Genomic DNA, 22,397 nt, shown 5'->3' with positions numbered 1-22,397 from the left:
TACCTATCCGAGCTTTGCGCAACCTCCCAGTCAGTCAGACGCAGTCAGACGCGCTGTCACTCCTGTTAGCAATGTAGCTAGGCTCAGTATGGCCAACGGTATTTTTTGAGGCTGTAGTTAGATGCGACCAAACTCTTCCGCGTTTTTCCTGTTTACATAGGTTTATATGACCAGTGACATGAAACAAGTTCAGTTACACAAATTGAAACGTAGCGATTTTCTATGCTATGGAAAGTCCGCACTATAATGACAGGCGTACTAACACCTTCTGCGCGCTTCGGCAGCGCATTGATATCTGAGCTCCGTATCAATGCGCTGCCGAAGCGCGCAGAAGGTGTTAGTACGCCTGTCATTATAGTGCGGACTTTCCATAGCATAAAAAATCGCTACGTTTCAATTTGTGTAACTGAACTTGTTTCATGTCACTGGTCATATAAACCTATGTAAACAGGAAAAATGCGGAAGAGTTTGGTCGCATCTAACTACAGCCTCAAAAAATACCGTTGGCCATGCTGAGCCTAGCTACATTGCTAACAGGAGTGACAGCGTGTCTGACTGCGTCTGACTAACTGGGAGGTCGCGCAAAGCTCGGATAGGTACGGAGCAGCTCGTCTCAATTCAGATAAGAGCATATTTCATTATGGAAATACGGTGGACTGTTCCTTTAAAGGCATAAATTCTTATAAAATTTTCATAAATTCAAAGTATAACAGTTCAAATAAATGTTCTTGCAGGTTCTTATAAACAGGCTCCATTCATCTTATGAAGTAACTGCTAGGAATTGTATAATAACTACAGTGAAACTAAGAGACAATATGTATAGGTATAAGATGAGCAGTTGTAAGTGTGGACATGCAGCCTGGTCCTGTAGGGTTTAAGAAATTAAAATCGTTCTGTATTTTCTAAATTAATTGTTGTGTTGAGATATAAAACCATACAACATGTTAAGCATAAAATATAGCATGACATTTGGGAACAATAGAGTTTGACAGCTGCAGGGAGAACAGCAGGGGGAAGAAAGTAAGCATACCAACTAAGACAAGCATTTTCGGCCATGTGCAGCATGCACTGCTTATCATAGCAACCAGTGCAGATGACAAGTCAGGACTTGTCTGCATTTAAGTAGCCAATGGTCTCAGCAGGACTAGTGGGATGATCTCCATTTCTCTCCTATTTTCCTCTATCCGTCTTTAGTTTAAATCTCCCTCATTCTGCTGTCGTCGCTTTGTAGCGCAGCTTTATTTGTGGACTGCACTGAGGATCTTGTAAGTACATGTTCCATAACGTGATGTATGTTTGAACCTGAATGTTAATAACATGTTAATAAGAATTTTGCATTTTCTGGAGGTTTCATCTGATATCAGTCATATTACTAGTTACTTTGGTACTGTAATGTCAAGTTTTAATTAAACACAAGGCCTGTTTAATAGTGATATAGTCTGTGGAGTGTGTCTAGCTGAATGAGGTGGTGTCATGGTCTAAATATTCATCCTTATTTATTGCCAAGACCATGGGGATTGTTGTCTGGGCACTCGTGTGTGCGAGTTCCTCTGGAAATCGATTAAACAGGAAGAAATAAATCTACACCACACCGCCGAGCAAAGCGGCCTCTCTCCTGCAGACTTTTCCTGTTGTGCAAGGGGATCAGGGTCCTGTCTGGCTGATATACAGTGTGTTTGTGTGTGATATTGCTGTTTTAAAGTGGGTTGCAGCTCAGGTTGTCAGGATTTGATTTGTTGAGAAGAACAGCAGAGCTGGACGGTGGTTGGTTGCATTGCGTTATTCATAACCTTATCCAGGTCACATATTATGCTTGCAGACTACTCTTAACCTTCCAATCCATTTTGTCTTGAGTAATTTCACAGATGGTACTTAACACCCTTCTCCACCCACCAACCCACCATTCTGTCTTTTGCTGCGTTCATGTGCTATGGGAAGATGATATTTTCCAGTTGGGAAGTGGTATTTACCAGTGTGTTGTGTTCACATGCTTTTGTTGTTGTTGACAAATTAAAGATGGTGGACCAGATTCAAGTTAGCAATAGTTAGTTAGCTATCGTTAGCAATAGCGTCTGCTCTGGATAGGTAAAAACAAACCATAACAACACATTTTTAAAGGAAACGGATTTCTAACGTATTATATTACACTTGTTAATGACGCAACATTGCATAGACACCAAAAACTACCCACTAGTACTAGTAAAAAAAACTTTAGTAGCGTACAATGCTTAGCATTCAAGTGTCTTGTACCGCTCACCGCCATGTTGAAAAGGTTAAAGTTCATCTCATCTCGGCAACTCGTGTATCAAAATTTTCTACGAGTTGCCCAGTGGAAAATACCACAAGAGGCGGCGTTCATGTGTGCTTTCCATGTCGGCATTTGGTATTTACCATAATTCCCATAGCACATGAATGCAGCATTTGTCCTGTTGCTTCCTGTAGGAAACTTCCCTATGATCAGTGATGACCTTGTGAACTCCTATCACCTGTTGCTGTGTGCACTTGACCTAGTTTACTCCAACTCTCTGTTGTGCTCCAGCCGCAAAGATCTGCTCAACCCCACCTTCAAAGGTACAGGTGCATGCCCACACACACCACACACTTTATCAGAGAGAGAGACAGAATGAAATTACATCTACCATATCAGCTTTGTACCTCATGACTGGGTCTCTCTCTCTCTCTCTCTCTCTCTCTCTCTCTCTCTCTCTGTGTACACAGGCCTTTCAGAAGATTTTAACAGTAAGGACTATAAGCCAGGAGCTGGTCCACTCTGCTTCATAGAGCAGCTGTGTGAACTGCATCATGGTGTGGTACTGGATGCTAAAGGGGTGAAGGAACACTTCTGGAAGCCCTTCATCAAGAAGCTCTTCGAACGCAAGGTGAGAAAACAAGCTCATGCAACAAAATCAAATTATTTAACAGGTATTTATAACATCCGAGCCCTGCGATGACCTGGTGACTTGTCCAGGGTGTACCCCGCCTCTTGCCCATAGTCAGCTGGGATAGGCTCCAGCTTGCCTGCGACCCTGTACAGGATATGGATGGATGGATTATAACATCCATAGACTTCCTGTATGCCAGTCGTCATTTACAGTTCAATGAAGGTTGTTGTTTCTGTCATTTTTAACTCTTATCATAGATAGATAGATAGATAGATAGATAGATAGATAGATAGATAGATAGATAGATATCAGACATGCGAAAAGAAAAAGACACACCGTACAACATAAAATATAATAATAATAATAATAATAATAATTCCAAGAATAAGCCGGCTGTATGTTATATAGATAAAATGTAACGATTAAAAATATATATTTTTATGTACAGTGTGTGCTTTGTACAGGTGAATGTGAATTAATAGTGCTTTAAAAAGAACAAGAATTGTGATGAATGAAAATAAGAAAACTGTGCAAAAGTGGCAGTATCGATAGATAGATAGATAGATAGATAGATAGATAGATAGATAGATAGATAGATAGATAGATAGATAGATAGATCGATCGATCGATCACCGATTCCAAAAAAGTTGGGACAAAGTACAAATTGTAAATAAAAACAGAATGCAATGATGTGGAAGTTTCAAAATTCCATATTTTATTCAGAATAGAACATAGATGACATATCAAATGTTTAAACTGAGAAAATGTATCATTTAAAGAGAAAAATTAGGTGATTTTAAATTTCATGACAACAACACATCTCAAAAAAGTTGGGACAAGGCCATGTTTACCACTGTGAGACATCCCCTTTTCTCTTTACAACAGTCTGTAAACGTCTGGGGACTGAGGAGACAAGTTGCTCAAGTTTAGGGATAGGAATGTTAACCCATTCTTGTCTAATGTAGGATTCTAGTTGCTCAACTGTCTTGGGTCTTTTTTGTCGTATCTTCCGTTTTATGATGCGGCAAATGTTTTCTATGGGTGAAAGATCTGGACTGCAGGCTGGCCAGTTCAGTACCCGGACCCTTCTTCTACGCAGCCATGATGCTGTAATTGATGCAGTATGTGGTTTGGCATTGTCATGTTGGAAAATGCAAGGTCTTCCCTGAAAGAGACGTCGTCTGGATGGGAGCATGTGTTGCTCTAGAACCTGAATATACCTTTCAGCATTGATGGTGTCTTTCCAGATGTGTAAGCTGCCCATGCCACACGCACTAATGCAACCCAATACCATCAGAGATGCAGGCTTCTGAACTGAGCGCTGATAACAACTTGGGTCGTCCTTCTCCTCTTTAGTCCGAATGACACGGCGTCCCTGATTTCCATAAAGAACTTCAAATTTTGATTCGTCTGACCACAGAACAGTTTTCCACTTTGCCACAGTCCATTTTAAATGAGCCTTGGCCCAGAGAAGACGTCTGCACTTCTGGATTGTGTTTAGATACGGCTTCTTCTTTGAACTATAGAGTTTTAGCTGGCAACGGCGGATGGCACGGTGAATTGTGTTCACAGATAATGTTCTCTGGAAATATTCTTGAGCCCATTTTTTGATTTCCAATACAGAAGCATGCCTGTATGTGATGCAGTGCCGTCTAAAGGCCTCTGCATGCTCTTGTGACAAGGCTTTCGCAGATAGCTTTTTGCAGACAGTTGTAATTTATCGTTGAGCGGGGAGTAATAGGCGTGCGCGATGTTATTCACCGCCACAACGCAAGGGGGCGCAAAGTCGCGAAATCGCTAGGAGTAGTTGGTGGGTGTGGTTAGTGGAGTGTTTATCCTCCGGTTACTTATAATGACTAGAACTGGAGTCGTATAGATGTACGTACTTCCTCACTTCCTCGATCAACCGCTCTTCGTGCTGCTCCATCTTCACTCGTGTTTTTAAAAATGGCGGTCGTGAAAACAAACCAAACCGGGAAAGTAGGGAAGCGGAAGTGCGTGTACAGCGGATGTAGAGTGGACCAATCATAGCCCTCTTGTCTGCGACGCTGTCTGCGAGGCTGTCTCCGGTGGTCACAATTTTTGGGAGGTGCGCGCAGAGCATCTGCGAAGGGGGGGGGGCTACGCAGACGCCATCTGCGAGGACTGGGTTGTCAGCATAAATTGGCCTGGGCCCAAAGATCACGGGCACCCAGTATGGTTTTCCGGCCTTGACCCTTACGCACAGAGATTCTTCCAGATTCTCTGAATCTTTTGATGATATTATGCACTGTAGATGATGATATGTTCAAACTCTTTGCAATTTTACACTGTCGAACTCCTTTCTGATATTGCTCCACTATTTGTCGGCGCAGAATTAGGGGGATTGGTGATCCTCTTCCCATCTTTACTTCTGAGAGCCGCTGCCACTCCAAGATGCTCTTTTTATACCCAGTCATGTTAATGACCTATTGCCAATTGACCTAATGAGTTGCAGTTTGGTCCTCCAGCTGTTCCTTTTTTGTACCTTTAACTTTTCCAGCCTCTTATTGCCCCTGTCCCAACTTTTTTGAGATGTGTTGCTGTCATGAAATTTCAAGTGAGCCAATATTTGGCATGAAATTTCAAAATGTCTCACTTTCGGCATTTGATATGTTGTCTATGTTCTATTGTGAATACAATATCAGTTTTTGAGATTTGTAAATTATTGCATTCCGTTTTTATTTACAATTTGTACTTTGTCCCAACTTTTTTGGAATCGGGGTTGTAGATAGATCGATAGATAAATAAATAAATAAACTCCAGAGGTGCAAAGTAACTAATTATTTGTGTTTATAATATATTTTTAAGCATTGAGAATTAAGTAAACATTTTCCATCTAACCTTTAGAGAAATGTATTTATCCCCTTTATATAGAAACATAAATCCAGTATTGCATTTCATAAAAAGTATGAAATGCTTATAGTGCAGTGTAGGTACCCCAATATTCTAACACTTTCCAAAACCACATAGCTTAAGACACCTCTGATACACTGTGCTATATCTGATGCAGTGTTTGAAACCTCAGTACACCATTCAGTGCCATCCTCTATAAAAAGGAGCAGATACTATGACAGATCCTGTACCGAAAGCTGTGATAATGATTTGTACAGTCATACTGTGAATTTTCTGTAACATTACGCTTATGTTCCTTATTTATGTTTCTCACATATGTACAGATTTTAAAAGGAAAAGAAGAGACGCTGACCGGATTCCTGGATCCTGTTAATTTTGGAGACAGTCTGTAAGTGTTTGAAGTTACAGGAATAAAGCTAATTAATCATCAGGCTTAACTGCTGCAGTATATACTGTATGCGAGGAGTGTAACACAGTGCCACTATCTGTATCTGTATCTAAATCTGTTTAGAGTTCTAAATGTCTGTATCTCTAATCACACTTAAACTCGAAGTGGGTGTGGCCTAAACGGGAAGGCTTTCTTTTGTTCTTTCTTAATAATATATTTTCTTTGATCCCTACTGTATGAGCATGATGGAGTCATTTGCATTACCTGTGTGTCTCAGTGCATCTCTGAACCGGGCGTATGAGGAGCATGTTCTGTCATCAGGTGCTCTAGATGAGAGGATATTTCTGGGCGATGGAGCAAGAGAGGACATTGGTACACCACGACCATATCTGTGTCAGGGGACAGAGAACCAGGACCGGCCTGCCAGCATTCTGCACAAATCTCTCACGGTGAGACAATTACACAAACACTAGTCTTTTTAAAAGTAGCATGAAAACCTATATCAAGGTCATTTGGAGTACATAGTCCTTAACTGTCCTTTCATTGTTTTATATAAGAGGAAATTGTAACTGCTGCTTTTGACACTGTGATCGCAGCAGCCTGATAAAGTCCACCAACAAGAGCTGATTTTGTTTCCAAAAGATGACAAGCTCAAATATTTTCATATACATTACGTCATTGCCTATGAATGGAAGTTAAAAAATGTTTATTATGTATTCAACACATTAGGATTGAATAATTGAGTCAATATCATGTTAGTGATTGAGAAATAGAATTTAAAAAAACCTTTGAAATAATATAGGGAATATTTAAAAGCATAAAGAGGCATGAACTGCTGAAATAAACACAGGTCTGGGAGCAGATTCATGTTTGAACTGTATTGTATGTGCTGTCTTTAATATTAATGATACATTTACTTGAGTTCTTTTAAAATGACTCTTTCATAGGCATCAGCTCTGAAAGTGTCTACTCCATTGACGGGGAGGACATACTTACAGGAGAGTACTTTTGGCACTCCAGTGTCCACAGCAATGGAAGGCATTGCGCGTCTGCACAGTCTCCTGGCAGGACTCAAACACAGGCCGAGTCTGAGACTGAGAGACATGTTGAAGTAATACACACACACACACACACACACACACTCGCTCTGTTGCACATCATTAACTCTTTATTCTACTCGCGTCCTATGAGATGGACACTGGATATCTGTTGCTAATTATTGAACAGGACATAGGAGTTAGAGTAACAAACATAAATTGCAGTATTGGTCTACCAAATACTTCTGTTTATAAACATACCTGTATTGCCATGTGTACAGCCTTGACAGCATTTAAAGAGTCCTTTCATTGCCATACCAAGAAACTGGCTTGGTTGTTTTAACAATTTCCGACTTGGAATTGAATGAAAATTATTGTATGCAGCACATCTCTTTCAAAGCACCATGATTTAGACTACATTTGTAAATTATAAAACCTAGGGCCTGTGCAAGGAACCCCAGTGAAGCCATTGCATCCAGACTGAGAGAGATGTCTGAGGTGTTCCTCCAGAGCTATGAAACCAAGGGAGAGGAAAACGGAGGTCTGGCAAGAGGTTTGAAACTCCACCATGTTACAATCATGTTACAACATTTAACATTAGGTTTGGTGCAGTTATCCATAATGCTGAAACAACTAAATATTAATTTTCTATATATTCATACATTTGCAGATATTGCGGTGAAATACTTTTGCCTAGCTGAAGCACTGTATTATAAAACACTGGAGGGCATCATTGACCAGGAGAAGAGGAGACTTGGTGACAGTGACCTCTCTGTGAGATTTCACCCATAAATATAGATTTATTTTGTTGGTAATGCTTGGCATGAAGGTTCTGTTAAGTAACGATATTTGCTGAATTAGTTAACGTTAACATATGATGTACTTCAGCATTAATAAACGGTAATTATTATATGGCACAAGCTACTTCCAGTAAAATCGTGCGCTCTGATTGGTTCCTTGGCAGTCAGTATTTTCCCATAATGCCCGTGAGCGATTACGAACTTTCTTTCGAAGGCGCCGGCTTTCAATGTTGCAAAAAGCAAACAAAAACAAAAGGACAAAAAAAATTAATTGGAAATCAAAATGGAATCAAAAATGGCCAAAACATAAAAGATAAACAAGAGTCACCAAGTGATTCAAGAAATGAGCAACGAAGAACATTCAGAAACCGATACCCACTAACAGAAAGTCAGCTTTGAAACCACTAGCTGTTTATTCTGCATGCGTGACTCAACTATGTTACAAATATGACGTGACTGAAAGCAGCGTCACGCCTCATTACAATGACCGTCTATTTTAACCTTATAAATAAAAAAGCCATATAATAAACTCCTTATTAAGCTTGCTTGCTCGGTCTTTATGGGAAAATATCAGACCGAGGTACAGCTTGGTCCGTACTGTCAAGACCTCGGTCTGATATTCTCCCGTAAAGACCAAGCAAGCGAGCTTAATAAGGAGTTAGTAATGTTAACAAAGAAACATCGTAAGTTAGCACGTTAATTAACATTTATTGAAACGTTAACAAAGTTCAATTGAACTGATGAATGTTTATTCAATCCACATAAGCATTTACATACATATCACAAATTAAATTACAACATGGTTCTATATGTTATTGACCATTAAGTGCAGGTGGAAATATTTAAAACCTTGCTGTTCAACCGCAGTTCTGAATTTTGCCAGTTTACAACCACAAACGTGTTCCTTAAAGTACATATCACGGGTAAATTCAGAAGCAAGATCAATGTAATTCTCCTATTTTACATTAAACTTTGGTCAAATATCTGTTACATTTTGCATTCTCTGCAATTTTTTTACCTTGCGCAATACCAGAAAAATTCAGTTGAAATCAAGCCATTTGAGGCGAATTGGTCCGCCTCTGAAAAAACTTGGCATTTGGATTTCCCGGCAAACACTGATTTTCGTGACGTCATCAGCGGGACGCCTCCCTCTGAATCCTACATCAGCGCTGGTTTGTTTATGAGAAAACGACCTGGTGGTTTTCTGCAAGTTTCTTCAATGTTATCACGTAATTATTAAAATGGTTAACAGATGTATCGTAGGAGGGTGTAGCAACACCAATCTTGATGGGATTAGTACTCATCGTTTCCCAAAAGACCAGACAATGAGAGAGAAATGGGAGCGCTTGGCCTACACAGGCTGTGCACTGAAACCGTGCAAAGCTCGCACAGCCTGCTGGTGCTTCCGCAGGTAATGTCATGAATCTGGCTCCAGACTCCCTTGGGATTTTTCCAAACATGTTTTGTTATTTTATGTTTTTCTGCTGTAGACAGATGGCCTTGTGCAAAATTACCCTTCTGGATGAGTGTGTAAAGGGACATACTTTCATATAAAAAAAAAAACACGAATTTGGTCCAAGATATGCACTTTAAAGTGTTGATTCATATCAGTCATTGTAGGCTTCATTTTGCTTACTGATGAACATTAGTTAATGAGGTGTTTATTACTTGGCTTATTTGGTTAATTTAAAAAAAAAATCAATTAATTGTTTAAAAAATGATGCTGAAGATTCTGGTATGTTTGTAGTAAATAATGTTAGTTACAATGTTATAACTGTTTTCATTGCGTCATCTATGAAGCACACACTGAGTGCCATTGTCTTTTCCAGTGTATTCTAGAGCAGGACATGTTCCACCGTTCTCTGATAGCCTGTTGTCTAGAGATTGTCATCTTCTCGTACCACCCACCTGGCGAGTTCCAGCGGGTTCTGCAGACCTTTGACATTCCCCCTTATCACTTTTATAAAGTGAGTCAATACAAGCATACAATAACATTTCATACAAGTTCAGAGTTTTTTATATACACTACCGTTCAAAAGTTTGGGGTCACCCAGACAATTTTGTGTTTTCCATGAAAAGTCACACTTTTATTTCCCACCATAAGTTGTAAAATGAATAGAAAATATAGTCAAGCCATTTTTCTGGCCATTTTGAGCATTTAATCGACCCCACAAATGTGATGCTCCAGAAACTCAATCTGCTCAAAGGAAGGTCAGTTTTATAGCTTCTCTAAAGAGCTCAACTGTTTTCAGCTGTGCTAACATGATTGTACAAGGGTTTTCTAATCATCCATTAGCCTTCTGAGGCAATGAGCAAACACATTGTACCATTAGAACACTGGAGTGAGAGTTGCTGGAAATGGGCCTCTATACACCTATGGAGATATTGCACCAAAAACCACACATTTGCAGCTAGAATAGTCATTTACCACATTAGCAATGTATAGAGTGGATTTCTGATTAGTTTAAAGTGATCTTCATTGAAAAGAACAGTGCTTTTCTTTCAAAAATAAGGACATTTCAAAGTGACCCCAAACTTTTGAACAGTAGTGTATATATATCACTCTTTCTCATTCTATTCCACTCATCAGGTGATCGAGGTGCTGGTTCGGGCAGAAGAAGGTCTCGTTAGGGAGGTGGTGAAGCATTTGAACCATGTGGAGGAGCAGGTGCTGGAGAGCCTGGCCTGGAAAGAGAGTTCCCCACTCTGGGAGAGCATTAAAGGGGCCAAAAACCATGTGCCTTCCTGTCAGGAGGTGAGACTGAACACCTGTTTCTAACCATGCTTTTTTTTTTTTTTTAATAATTTTACAATTACAGCATTTTAAATCATTTTCATTGTCATTAAAATTATTTGTTCAGTGTTCGATTTCATACTTCATTGTCAGTCCAGTGTAAGTTTTTGTCCAAAAATAAAAGTGCCAATTTATTTTTTTATTTTTTATTTTTTTTACCATTTTCAGCCAAATATTTCTGTGGCCAAAATTTCAGTGTACTGCTAATTAATGTCAACTTATCTTCATTTCACGTCTGATGATGTGAATTAAAATAATCTCTGTTTGGGGACAAACATATTAGGTAATGCCTCCTCAATACCTAGAGGATGAATCTGGCAACCTTCACAGCCCCAAAACTAATGAGCTCAGCACTAATACTGCAGGAACAGGAAAAGGTAAAGGCCTGTAGCACAAATAACTCACTAAAGACACACAGTACTAATAGTGTAAATGTAACTTGAAGTCAGCCATTGAGTTTATGACTCCTTTTCAATATGTTTTAATCATGTTACTCCCCCACCAGGAGTGTCGTCCTCTTCCACAACTCTCCATGAGCGCTACAGCTCCCCACCCACAGGTACAGCACGCAGGCGCCTCTTTGTGGACTCCGAGATGACTTCTGACTCTCCTGCATCAACTCGGGTCAGCCAGCCCTCGCTGGTCAGCACCATACCAGCAGGCCAAACCGTGGTTACTATGGCAACAGCTACTGTTACTGCTAACAACGGACAGACTGTCACAATACCTGTGCAAGGTGCAGTGAGCTGTTCAAGTGTTGCTTTGGGTGGATTTTAGAGACAGTTGTATCTATAAGCATTCAATGGTGGTCACCATTAAAAGTGGTCTCTTAATTTTACAGTATAGTAACCAAGTACTGTATTAATAATCTGCTCTCATCAGAGGTGGACAAAGAACCCAAACTTCATTACTTAAGTCAAAGTACAGATACCGCTGGTGAAATGTTACTCCAATACAAGTGAAAGTTGTCCAGTCAAATTTTTACTAAAGTACTGAAGTAGGGCGGCACGGTGGTGTAGTGGTTAGCGCTGTCGCCTCACAGCAAGAAGGTCCGGGTTCGAGCCCCATGGCTGACGAGGGCCTTTCTGTGCGGAGTTTGCATGTTCTCCCCGTGTCCACGTGGGTTTCCTCCGGGTGCTCCGGTTTCCCCCACAGTCCAAAGACATGCAGGTTAGGTTAACTGGTGGCTCTAAATTGACCGTAGGTGTGAATGTGAGTGTGAATGGTTGTCTGTGTCTATGTGTCAGCCCTGTGATGACCTGGCGACTTGTCCAGGGTGTACCCCGCCTTTCGCCCGTAGTCAGCTGGGATAGGCTCCAGCTTGCCTGCGACCCTGTAGAAGGATAAAGCGGCTAGAGATAATGAGATGAGATGGGAATGAGATTGTAACCCTCCTCCCCACCCCCACAAAGCAGCATGGTAGTGTTCTGACCCAGCTCTGGCAGTGTGCACACATGTACCTGTATGTGTATGTTAATCAGGAAGACAGTGGAATAGCTGTAAGTGCATCTTGCTCAGAAAATAAATATGATGATCCAACCTGATTAAAACCCAGGTCCACACCTCGAGCTTAATACCGTAACTGCCCAACAGCAACACTGCTTTAAGCAAGACAAAAAAAAATGCAAGACTATCCAGCTGACATCAAAACAAAAAATTCCAGCATTTTGTTGTGACTGACAAGTACAATACTGTCCATCTCACAGGTCTTTTCTGTGTGTGTGTGCACATGCGTATGTATTCATGCACATATGAATCTGCCTGTGGAATCATGGTGGTTTAATGTTACGCTAGCTAGTCAGTGAAGCTCCACCTGACATGCTAGCAAACTCTTTTCAAATTTGAAATCATATTGGGTAGCTAATGTTACTAGAAAAGAAACATTTCTACGTTTTGTTTATTTGGCAAGATTATGCCAAAACATTTCTGAATGGACTTCAGATAAGTTAACGTTATTCATATTAGCATAACTCTGTTTTTACATGATAACTAACAGCGTCCAAATTAACTAGCTATGTGTAAACGTTAGCCATGGACAAGACTATGGCAACTTGGCGGGCAAATCCATAGAAAGTCATTTGACTAACCAGACTGTGCAGCTTTTGCAACGTTATCGCTAGCTCTAAAGCACAGATAACTTCATTACAAGCTTTCTCTTGGAATAAAACGTTTACACACCTCAATATGCTCCCACAGGTCAGATGACGAGTTTTTGTAGGCCGTGATGTGGTTCCGTTTAAGCCAAACAAAGCAAACATTTAAAATGAAATGAATCTTTAATCCTTTCAGAAAACTGAAACATGGGTTCTAGCTATAGCCATGAGTGCATGCATTCCCCAGAAGAACCGCCTCCTTCCATTCTGCCATCAACTGATCGTGTTAAATAATGTTGCTAAGAAATCATTGAACTTGATTTTATACAGTCTATGGATGTGACGTGACCCTAGTGATTACTGACAGGCTGTCTCAGTGTCACCTGCGGAAAAAAAGCAATCATGTTTTAGAAAAGTAAAAAAAAAGCATCCACTTTCAAAGCTGCTTCATAGTAACGAGTAACAAGGACCTTGACAGAAATGTAGTTGAGTGAAAAGTACGATATTTGTCTTTCAAATGTAGTGAAGTTAAAGTCATAAGTTACCAATAATAAAAATAATAATGGGGTGGCACGGTGGTGTAGTGGTTAGCGCTGTCACCTCACAGCAAGAAGGTCCTGGGTTCGAGCCCCGTGGCCGGCGAGGGCCTTTCTGTGCGGAGTTTGCATGTTCTCCCCGTGTCCGCGTGGGTTTCCTCCGGGTGCTCCGGTTTCCCCCACAGTCCAAAGACATGCAGGTTAGGCTAACTGGTGACTCTAGATTGACCGTAGGTGTGAATGTGAGTGTGAATGGTTGTCTGTGTCTATGTGTCAGCCCTGTGATGACCTGGCGACTTGTCCAGGGTGTACCCCGCCTTTCGCCCGTAGTCAGCTGGGATAGGCTCCAGCTTGCCTGCGACCCTGTAGAACAGGATAAAGCGGCTACAGATAATGAAATGAGACGAGATGAGAATAATAATAATACTCGAAGTACAGATACTCAAAAGTGTACTTAAGTACAGTACTCAAGTAAATGTACTTCATTACTGTCCACCTCTGATTCTCATATATGCCAATTTTGAAAGAAATAAAAGTATTTGTTGTATTTGACATATGTTTGTTTTTTATAGGGTAAAACCATTGGAGTACTATGTCTAATCATCTAGCTACCACCTGTAGTTAGTAGATTTGTAAGGAGGAGTACGTACTGTATATTGAGTTCTAAGTAATAATTAATATAGAGAGTACCATAATAATTAAAAACATTAATGCTGTATATAGTTTCCATTATGATGCATTCATGTAAGGTTGTTATTGTCAAAGTGTCCGACTACAAATATAACTAGAAGGGCACACGGTAGAGTGCATACCTCTGCCAAGCCACATATTAGAATATCCACAAAAAATAGAAATCCTGGATCTACATACATATCCAGATTTGCATCAAAATCTAATCAATTGTTCCTTGACCCATGGCTCATCTTTCCTCAAAATTACATCAAAATCTGTTCACTACTTTTTGAGTTATGTTGAGAACAGACAAACAAACAGAGGTGAAAACATAACCGCCTCCAACAAAGTTGACAGCGGTAATAATTCTTTAGTTATAACACGAAATGTCCTCCTCTCTGCAGGGATCGCCAATGAGAACGGAGGCATCACATTTATCCCAGTGCAGGTGAGTGTGACGGGGCAGAGTGGACCAGGACTACAGCCTCTTACCGCCCAGGCTCTGACTGGCTCACTGAACACCCAACAGCTGAAGACCACCATGCCCACTGGCACTGTCCACACCAGCCCTACAGCCGGCAAGCAGGCCAAGATGAGCCCTCAGCAGGGAACACCGAACAGAGCGCCGAGAACAGGCTCCCTCTGTTTGTTCTTCCGCAAGGTGAGCAGGACGTCAATGCTGTATAAAGAATCCGTTGATGGTATCTAACCTAATTACTCACTAAACAACACAAGCTAAGGTTTAAACTACTGTACAAAAGAAAATAAACGTTGGAGATATATATATAAACGTTGGAGATATATATATATATATATATATATATATATATATATATATATATATATATATATCCAACGTTTATTTTCTTTTGTATTCGGATGACACTAGGTTTCCTCAGTAAATTTGTTCCAGCAGTGATCCAGCCTAGATCAGGAATAAAGACAACCACACTAGGGTTAATGAACAGTATTTAATACTAAATGACAAATATCCAAATAACAATCATAAACACAAATAGGCAAATGAGGCAGTATAAACAAACCAAGGCTAGGCTAGCAAGGCTAATAATATGCTAAGAGCTAGATGATAACACTGCTAAAGGTAACATGGAACAATAGGCTAAAGGCTAGGTTGCAGAAGATGCTTACAGATTTGCAAGAGGCAACTGGGTTAATGGCAGAACAGGAAGACGGAGAACAAATGAGTGAAAAGGCAACAAAATGCAGGATAATAGCAAAGCAATGGCAATATGCAAGCAGAAACAATGTAGGAAACTGAGAAACTAAGTGGTGGGTAAATGTTCAGCCCTGAAGATAAAACTGCAGGTTTTAGTATTAGTAACATTCAGTTTTCCCATTTTAATATGAAACCAACAACGATGTACTGAATGTTGTTTGATACCAGGTACTGAGGTGATACTGACATTGTATTCATAAGCAATGGTCTCACTGCAAGCTTCTTTTGCTATATTGCATGAAATAGGTATGAGGCTAATACAGTGGGGCAAAAAGTATTTAGTCAGTCACCAATTGTGCAAGTTCTCCCACTTAAAAAGATGAGAGAGGCCTGTAATTTTCATCATAGGTACACTTCAACTATGAGAGACAGAATGAGGGGAAAAAAAATCCAGAAAATCACATTGTCTGATTTTTAAAGAATTTATTTGCAAATTATGGTGGAAAATAAGTATTTGGTCAATAACAAAAGTTCATCTCAATACTGTGTTAGATACCCTTTGTTGGCAATGACAGAGGTCAAACGTTTTCTGTAAGTCTTCACAAGGTTTTCACACACTGTTGCTGGTATTTTGGCCCATTCCTCCATGCAGATCTCCTCTAGAGCAGTAATGTTTTAGGGCTGTCGCTGGGCAACACAGACTTTCAACTCCCTCCAAAGATTTTCTATGGGGTTGAGATCTGGAGACTGGCTAGGCCACTCCAGGACCTTGAAATGCTTCTTACGAAGCCACTCCTTCGTTGCCCGGGCGGTGTGTTTGGGATCATTGTCATGCTGAAAGACCCAGCCACGTTTCATCTTCAATGCCCTTGCTAATGAAAGGAGGTTTTCACTCAAAATCTCACGATACATGGCCCCATTCATTCTTTCCTTTACATGGATCAGTCGTCCTGGTCCCTTTGCAGAAAAACAGCCCCAAAGCATGATGTTTCCACCCCCATGCTTCACAGTAGGTATGGTGTTCTTTGGATGCAACTCAGCATTCTTTCTCCTCCAAACATGACAAGTTGAGTTTTTACCAAAAAGTTCTATTTTGGTTTCATCTGACCATATGACATTTTCCCAATCCTCTTCTGGATCATCCAAATGCTCTCTAGCAAACTTCAGACGGGCCTGGACATGTACTGGCTTAAACAGGGGGACACGTCTGGCACTGCAGGATTTGAGTCCCTGGCGGCGTAGTGTGTTACTGATGGTAGCCTTTGTTACTTTGGTCCCAGCTCTCTGCAGGTCATTCACTAGGTCCCCCCGTGTGGTTCTGGGATTTTTGCTCACCATTCTTGTGATCATTTTGACCCCACGGGGTGAGATCTTGCGTGGAGCCCCAGATTGAGGGAGATTATCAGTGGTCTTGTACATCTTCCATTTTCTAATAATTGCTCCCACAGTTGATTTCTTCACACCAAGCTGCTTACCTATTGCAGATTCAGTCTTCCCAGCCTGCTGCAGGTCTGCAATTTTGTTTCTGGTCTCCTTTGACAGCTCTTTGGTCTTGGCCATAGTGGAGTTTGGAGTGTGACTGTTTGAGGTTGTGGACAGGTGTCTTTTATACTGATAACGAGTTCAAACAGGTGCCATTAATACAGGTAACGAGTGGAGGACAGAGGAGCCTCTTAAAGAAGTTGTTACAGGTCTGTGAGAGCCAGAAATCTTGCTTGTTTGTAGGTGACCAAATACTTATTTTACCGAGGAATTTACCAATTAATTCATTAAAAATCCTACAATGTGATTTCCTGGATTCTTTCCCCCCCATTCTGTCTCTCATAGTTGAAGTGTACCTATGATGAAAATTACAGGCCTCTTTCATCTTTTTAAGTGGGAGAACTTGCACAATTGGTGGCTGACTAAATACTTTTTTGCCCCACTGTATGTTAATATGAATGATCTGTGTCATGCATCACAATCAAACTTGGCATAAAATATAGTAGTCAGAGGGTCAGATTGGAAAATCTGCCTGATATCCAATAACAATCCAGCACTTTAGGTCAGTATCAGTACTGAGTATTTGTTCAGTGTATCCCTGGTTCGAATGGGCCTCATGCTAATGTAATAACTGAATATAGTAATGCAAACAGCACTGTACTATATCATCATTGTTTGAGCACTGTGCCTGTTGTGTAACACTAACACGTCCTGGCAGTCTTCAGTCGTTTGTGTGGATTATGTTAGATTAGTTAAACTAGTCTTGTTCGAAGTGATTTCCTGCGCCTATTACATACATGACCCAAAGTGCAGTATGTAAATGGCCTCTTCCTCCTGTCATGTGTATCAGGTGTATCACTTGGCCAGTGTGCGTCTCCGAGACCTGTGTGTGAAGTTGGACATCAGCACAGATCTGCGCAGGAAGATCTTTACCTGTTTCGAGTACTCGCTGGTGCACTGTACAGAGCTCATGATGGATCGCCACCTCGACCAACTGCTCATGTGTGCCATCTATGTCATGGCTAAGGTTCGAGAAAGAAAACAAACCAGAATCAAACAAAATAATGCAAAAGCGTGTCCTTTCTAGGTTGTTCTACACCATCTGTTACTTATGTGTTGAACAGGTGACTAAAGATGATAAATCCTTCCAGAACATCATGAAGTGTTACAGATCTCAGCCTCAGGCCAGCAGCAGTGTAAGCACATCATCACTGGGCAACATACCATATAGTATAAAGCCAATGATGGTAATGATGATGATGATGATGATGATGGTGATGTTCCAGGTTTACAGGAGCGTGCTGATATCAGGACGAAAGAGACGCCACTCGGGCAACAGTGAAAACAACAGACAGAACTCTCCATCTGAGGGAGGGCCCGAACAAGGTACACACACAGACACACTTTATCTATACAACCAGCACAACTTCATTATATGTTCAATACATGGTCGAGTCTTATGATTTTATAGCAATGCATTTATAAATTTTACAACATAATATACAGATAAAATCCTTTCAGTTTTCATCTCTACATCCTTTCATATATAAGTTATTATACATGCAGGACACTTTTTCGATGGAATAAAAACGTGTTCTATTCCCTTCGAGTGGGTTTCATTCATTTGGTTTGATAGCATGTAATATTGTTCGCATATCGCTTATCCTATGTGTATTACGTCAGTCTACCCAATGGAGAATGAGTGTTGAATATGGTTTACGATATTGCATGGTTGTCAACTCAACATGACGTCACACGTTAGAGATGTAAAACGTCCACGCTAACGAGTGACTGTGACAATTTGTAAACAAACATGGCTGCCAGGTTTGCTTTGTTAAGTATGGAAGATTTGGGGAGAATTTTGAAAGAGAAGGATGCGTTAGGATGCGTTGAACACCCGAAAGGAATGTGTATGAATAATAATAATAATAATAATATTGGCTAGCTATTTTTGTGGTATATCAGGTATAGTCCACTCAGCTAGTATGATATTGAACTTGTCTTTGACTCGTTCAAGATCACACTAGCTGAATGGAATATATCTGATATATTACTCAATGCCAGCCAGTATTATTTAAATATTTACATAATTAGACACACAAAAGCATGTTTGTACATCTTCCTTATGGCGTGTGAAAGTGCAAACCAATAGATATAAATTGTGTGACATAAAAAAAAATCATAGCTTTTTTAAGATCGTAGTTTTAAAATTTTAGTTTTTTACAATTTAGCAATTACAACAATGAATGATATGAAAAAACATTTTTAAAAAATATACTATTTACAAAGATGGGTCATTTGATGCTATTCTCAAGTAAACATAACTTCTATTTATAACCCCTTTTGATTGAAATTGTTTTAAGTTATCGTATATCACTTCAAAACTTGCTCAGCCTTGCTCATCCAATCTGAATGTAAATTTGAGAATAAGAGCGCATTTTGTTTCTCTTCCGCAGCAGCCGTCAGTGGTAACAGCAGTCCCGTGTCAATGCGCTCCAGTAGCACACTGCCTGTTCCTCAACCCAGCAGTGCTTCCTCTACACCCACCCGCACGCCCGGCGCACTGCCAGAGCAGGAGCAGGAGGAGGAGGAGGAGCGAGGGGACCTCATTTGTTTCTACAACCACATCTACATCAAACAGATCAAACAGTTTGCCCTGCGCTACTCCTCCAGCTCGCCTAAAGCAGGGGTAGGGAGATGCTTTTGCTTTGTGTGACATTTTTCATCATTCTTAAAATTCAAGAACAAGACTGTTCTTTTTAACGACTTTTCAAAAACTAGTCTAATTGTCCATGTGATTTCTGATGCGTGTAGGCAGAGACGCCACCTCTCTGTCCATATCCTTTGCTCCGGATTGGTTCACCACGCAGAGTTCTCCTTTCTCACAATCACTCCATCTACATCTCTCCCCATAAGACTGGCAGTCCACTCACCCCCAGAGACAAGATCTTCTACTACATCAGCTCAAGTCCCTCAAATGTGAAGCAACACACTGATACACAAAGTCTATACACTGCAAAAAAATTGAAAACTGAATTTGAGGAGAAAATTACTTAATAGTAGTGAAATGATCTTGCTGCATGGACAGATAATTTTACTTGACAAGACATCTTAGAATAAGTTGGTTGCAATCTAGAACTAGGTTTAATAATCTCAGAATTGGTGTCTTGTATTCTTCTAATAGGAAACGCTAGATCGTTTCAACTATTTTCAAGATGTTTTCACTTACTAAGACATCATTTTTTGCAATGTAACAGTTATTCCACAAAATCAAGTCATACATGAGCTGATAGCGCCAAGTTGGCTATAAGCCATGTATGACAAGATTGTTTTATTCTATCCACATTCACTGGATTTTGAGAAACAGAGCATTTTTATTTTCATTTTTTACAAATTCAATAAATAAAGGTTTTATACAAAACATCCGACAAAATCATTTCCGCTTAGAATATAAACAAACCGGCGAAATAGCAGCAACAATTTGTGAAAAATGCTTTAATAATAATTCTTGAAAAATTAAAAAAAAAGATACGTTCTTACCATCAAATACTTTAATTACATATTTTGTTGCTTTTTGGGGTTTTGTTTTCGAGTAGAGTTTTTATTTCGTCCTTGGGTGGTTCAGCAACATGTTCCGCCATTTTATTTTTTTCTACTCATGGTATATGAGATGATATCCTAGTAGTAGAGTAGCCAATCAGAGCACGTGATTGTTCATATCCAGTGAATGTGGATATAATAAATATTTTTATCTTCTCTGTCTGGTGTGATTTCTGTAACATTTACACACACTGTTCTTTTACTTACTCATCTCTGATTTTCTCCCAGCGATTGCAGGAGATTAACAGTATGCTCCGTACTGGAGAGACGCCCACTAAGAAGCGCAGCATGGCTCTCGAGGAGGAGCAGCAGTCTCCTGCTAAGAGGCTGTGCCAGGAGAACCACAGCGCTCTCCTCCGCCGCCTGCAGGATGTCGCCAATGACCGCAACAATTCCCATTAACACAGACAGCACAACAAAACCTAAGTTGAAAGATAATGTATGAAAATAAATTTCAACAAATGTCCGATGCAAGAAAGTGCACTGGATATTAGCACATACAGAACAGTCAGACTCATACAGTACACCAACGCCTGAGCAGAAACATGGAACGGACACCAAACACAGTGCGAAATCTTGCATTTAACCAGTAGCTTCTTCTGCACTGAGAGCCAGATCATGTTTTGTCTATATTAATGCACCAATTAACAGCTCTTTTTATTCCATTGACAAAGTACGCAAATGCCATGTAGGTATTTATAATGCAATATCTTTTGAATATAAGTAAATACCAATATTGTATGCTTTAGATAAGTTTCATACACATGTTAGAAAAAGGATTATATACTTAATTAACAATGGATTTGTGAGCAAATCTTGCCTTGCGTTTGACAATGTACTGGCTTTTTTTTTTTTTGAACTATTTTCATAAAAGAAAGGTTTATAATGTATAGTGACAATAGTTCCTGGTTTCTTAATTCATTAAGAAATTATTGTGAACACTTTTATATGCTGAACCGTGTTTTTTCCGTGTGTATTTGTGATTTATATAGCTAATATATTTATGCTATTTTTCTAACTTTAGTTAGAGAGATATCGGTTAGAAACAACTGACATGTTAAAAGTATACACATTTTAAAGTAATATTTATTATTGTTCTGTCCTGCATGTACACAATAACTGTGTAAAACAAAATATTCCGTCCTCTTATCATTTCTTTCTTACATTTATTCTATTCTTATTTGTGAGAACGATGATGTTTGCTTGTTCTCAAATATGGCATCATTACAATCCATGTGTGTCATGTTAAAGAGCAGTCCCATTTCTAGTAAGTGCCTTTTCTATTTTTGACTTTCATGGACTTTGTAAGTACAGCTAACAGAGCTGATGTTAGTTTGCTCACCTGTCATTTAATAAATTAAAGGAAATGCACTGACTCATGAAGGTGCTCCAAAATTTGTGAACTGTATTATGAAGTGTAAGTCTAATATCTTATTACAAATGTGTGAACTGTAATAGGGCGGCACGGTGGTGTAGTGGTTAGCGCTGTCGCCTCACAGCAAGAAGGTCTGGGTTCGAGCCCTGTGGCCGGCGAGGGCCTTTCTGTGTGGAGTTTGCACGTTCTCCCTGTGTCCACGTGGGTTTCCTCTGGGTGCTCCGGTTTCCCCCACAGTCCAAAGACATGCAGGTTAGGTTAACTGGCGACTCTAAATTGACCGTAGGTGTGAATGTGAGTGTGAATGGTTGTCTGTGTCTATGTGTCAGCCCTGTGATGACCTGGCGACTTGTCCAGGGTGTACCCCGCCTTTCGCCCGTAGTCAGCTGGGATAGGCTCCAGCTTGCCCGTGACCCTGTAGAACAGGATAAAGCGGCTTGAGATGAAATGAACTGTAATACAGGATAATTGAGTCCTCCATTGTGTGTTTCACCACTAGATGGGGGCCTTTTCTTCACTGTTGGTTCACTGCTTTAGCAGCTCTCCATGCAAATGTAGTAGATAATTTCAGTTTGGCATTGTGTTGCAAAGCACTGGTGTGGGGGTTTCAGGAGATTAAGCTGCAGGGAGAAATCCCCAACTGGATTAAACAACAAACCTACAGCAGCAGTCCGAGACTAGAGAACA

General features: G+C 40.2%; 1 protein-coding gene across 2 annotated transcripts in view; it reads left to right on the top strand.

The window, feature by feature from the left end:
- rbl2 (retinoblastoma-like 2 (p130)) overlaps positions 1 to 21,718 on the top strand; it is a 43,255-nt gene extending 21,537 nt beyond the window's left edge. Inside the window, exons 5-22 of one of the 2 annotated variants that reach the window (XM_060914950.1) lie at positions 2,443 to 2,571; positions 2,719 to 2,879; positions 6,080 to 6,144; positions 6,422 to 6,593; positions 7,092 to 7,255; positions 7,622 to 7,734; positions 7,852 to 7,955; positions 9,811 to 9,948; positions 10,572 to 10,736; positions 11,059 to 11,152; positions 11,281 to 11,511; positions 14,481 to 14,737; positions 17,586 to 17,762; positions 17,860 to 17,931; positions 18,022 to 18,121; positions 19,195 to 19,424; positions 19,550 to 19,714; positions 20,564 to 21,718. In XM_060914950.1, coding sequence (XP_060770933.1) covers positions 2,443 to 2,571; positions 2,719 to 2,879; positions 6,080 to 6,144; positions 6,422 to 6,593; positions 7,092 to 7,255; positions 7,622 to 7,734; positions 7,852 to 7,955; positions 9,811 to 9,948; positions 10,572 to 10,736; positions 11,059 to 11,152; positions 11,281 to 11,511; positions 14,481 to 14,737; positions 17,586 to 17,762; positions 17,860 to 17,931; positions 18,022 to 18,121; positions 19,195 to 19,424; positions 19,550 to 19,714; positions 20,564 to 20,737 — 2,711 coding nt within the window. In that variant the 3' untranslated portion in view covers positions 20,738 to 21,718. Of the gene's footprint in view, positions 1 to 2,442; positions 2,572 to 2,718; positions 2,880 to 6,079; positions 6,145 to 6,421; positions 6,594 to 7,091; positions 7,256 to 7,621; positions 7,735 to 7,851; positions 7,956 to 9,810; positions 9,949 to 10,571; positions 10,737 to 11,058; positions 11,153 to 11,280; positions 11,512 to 14,480; positions 14,738 to 17,585; positions 17,763 to 17,859; positions 17,932 to 18,021; positions 18,122 to 19,191; positions 19,425 to 19,549; positions 19,715 to 20,563 lie in introns of both variants that reach the window. The other variant, XM_060914949.1, reaches the window with a different exon arrangement.
- Positions 21,719 to 22,397: the final 679 nt, after the last annotated feature.

This window comes from Neoarius graeffei, chromosome 2, assembly GCF_027579695.1.
Source record: "Neoarius graeffei isolate fNeoGra1 chromosome 2, fNeoGra1.pri, whole genome shotgun sequence".
In the NCBI taxonomy this organism is placed as follows: Eukaryota; Metazoa; Chordata; class Actinopteri; order Siluriformes; family Ariidae; genus Neoarius; species Neoarius graeffei.
This window is presented reverse-complemented; position numbering and strand designations above follow the sequence as displayed.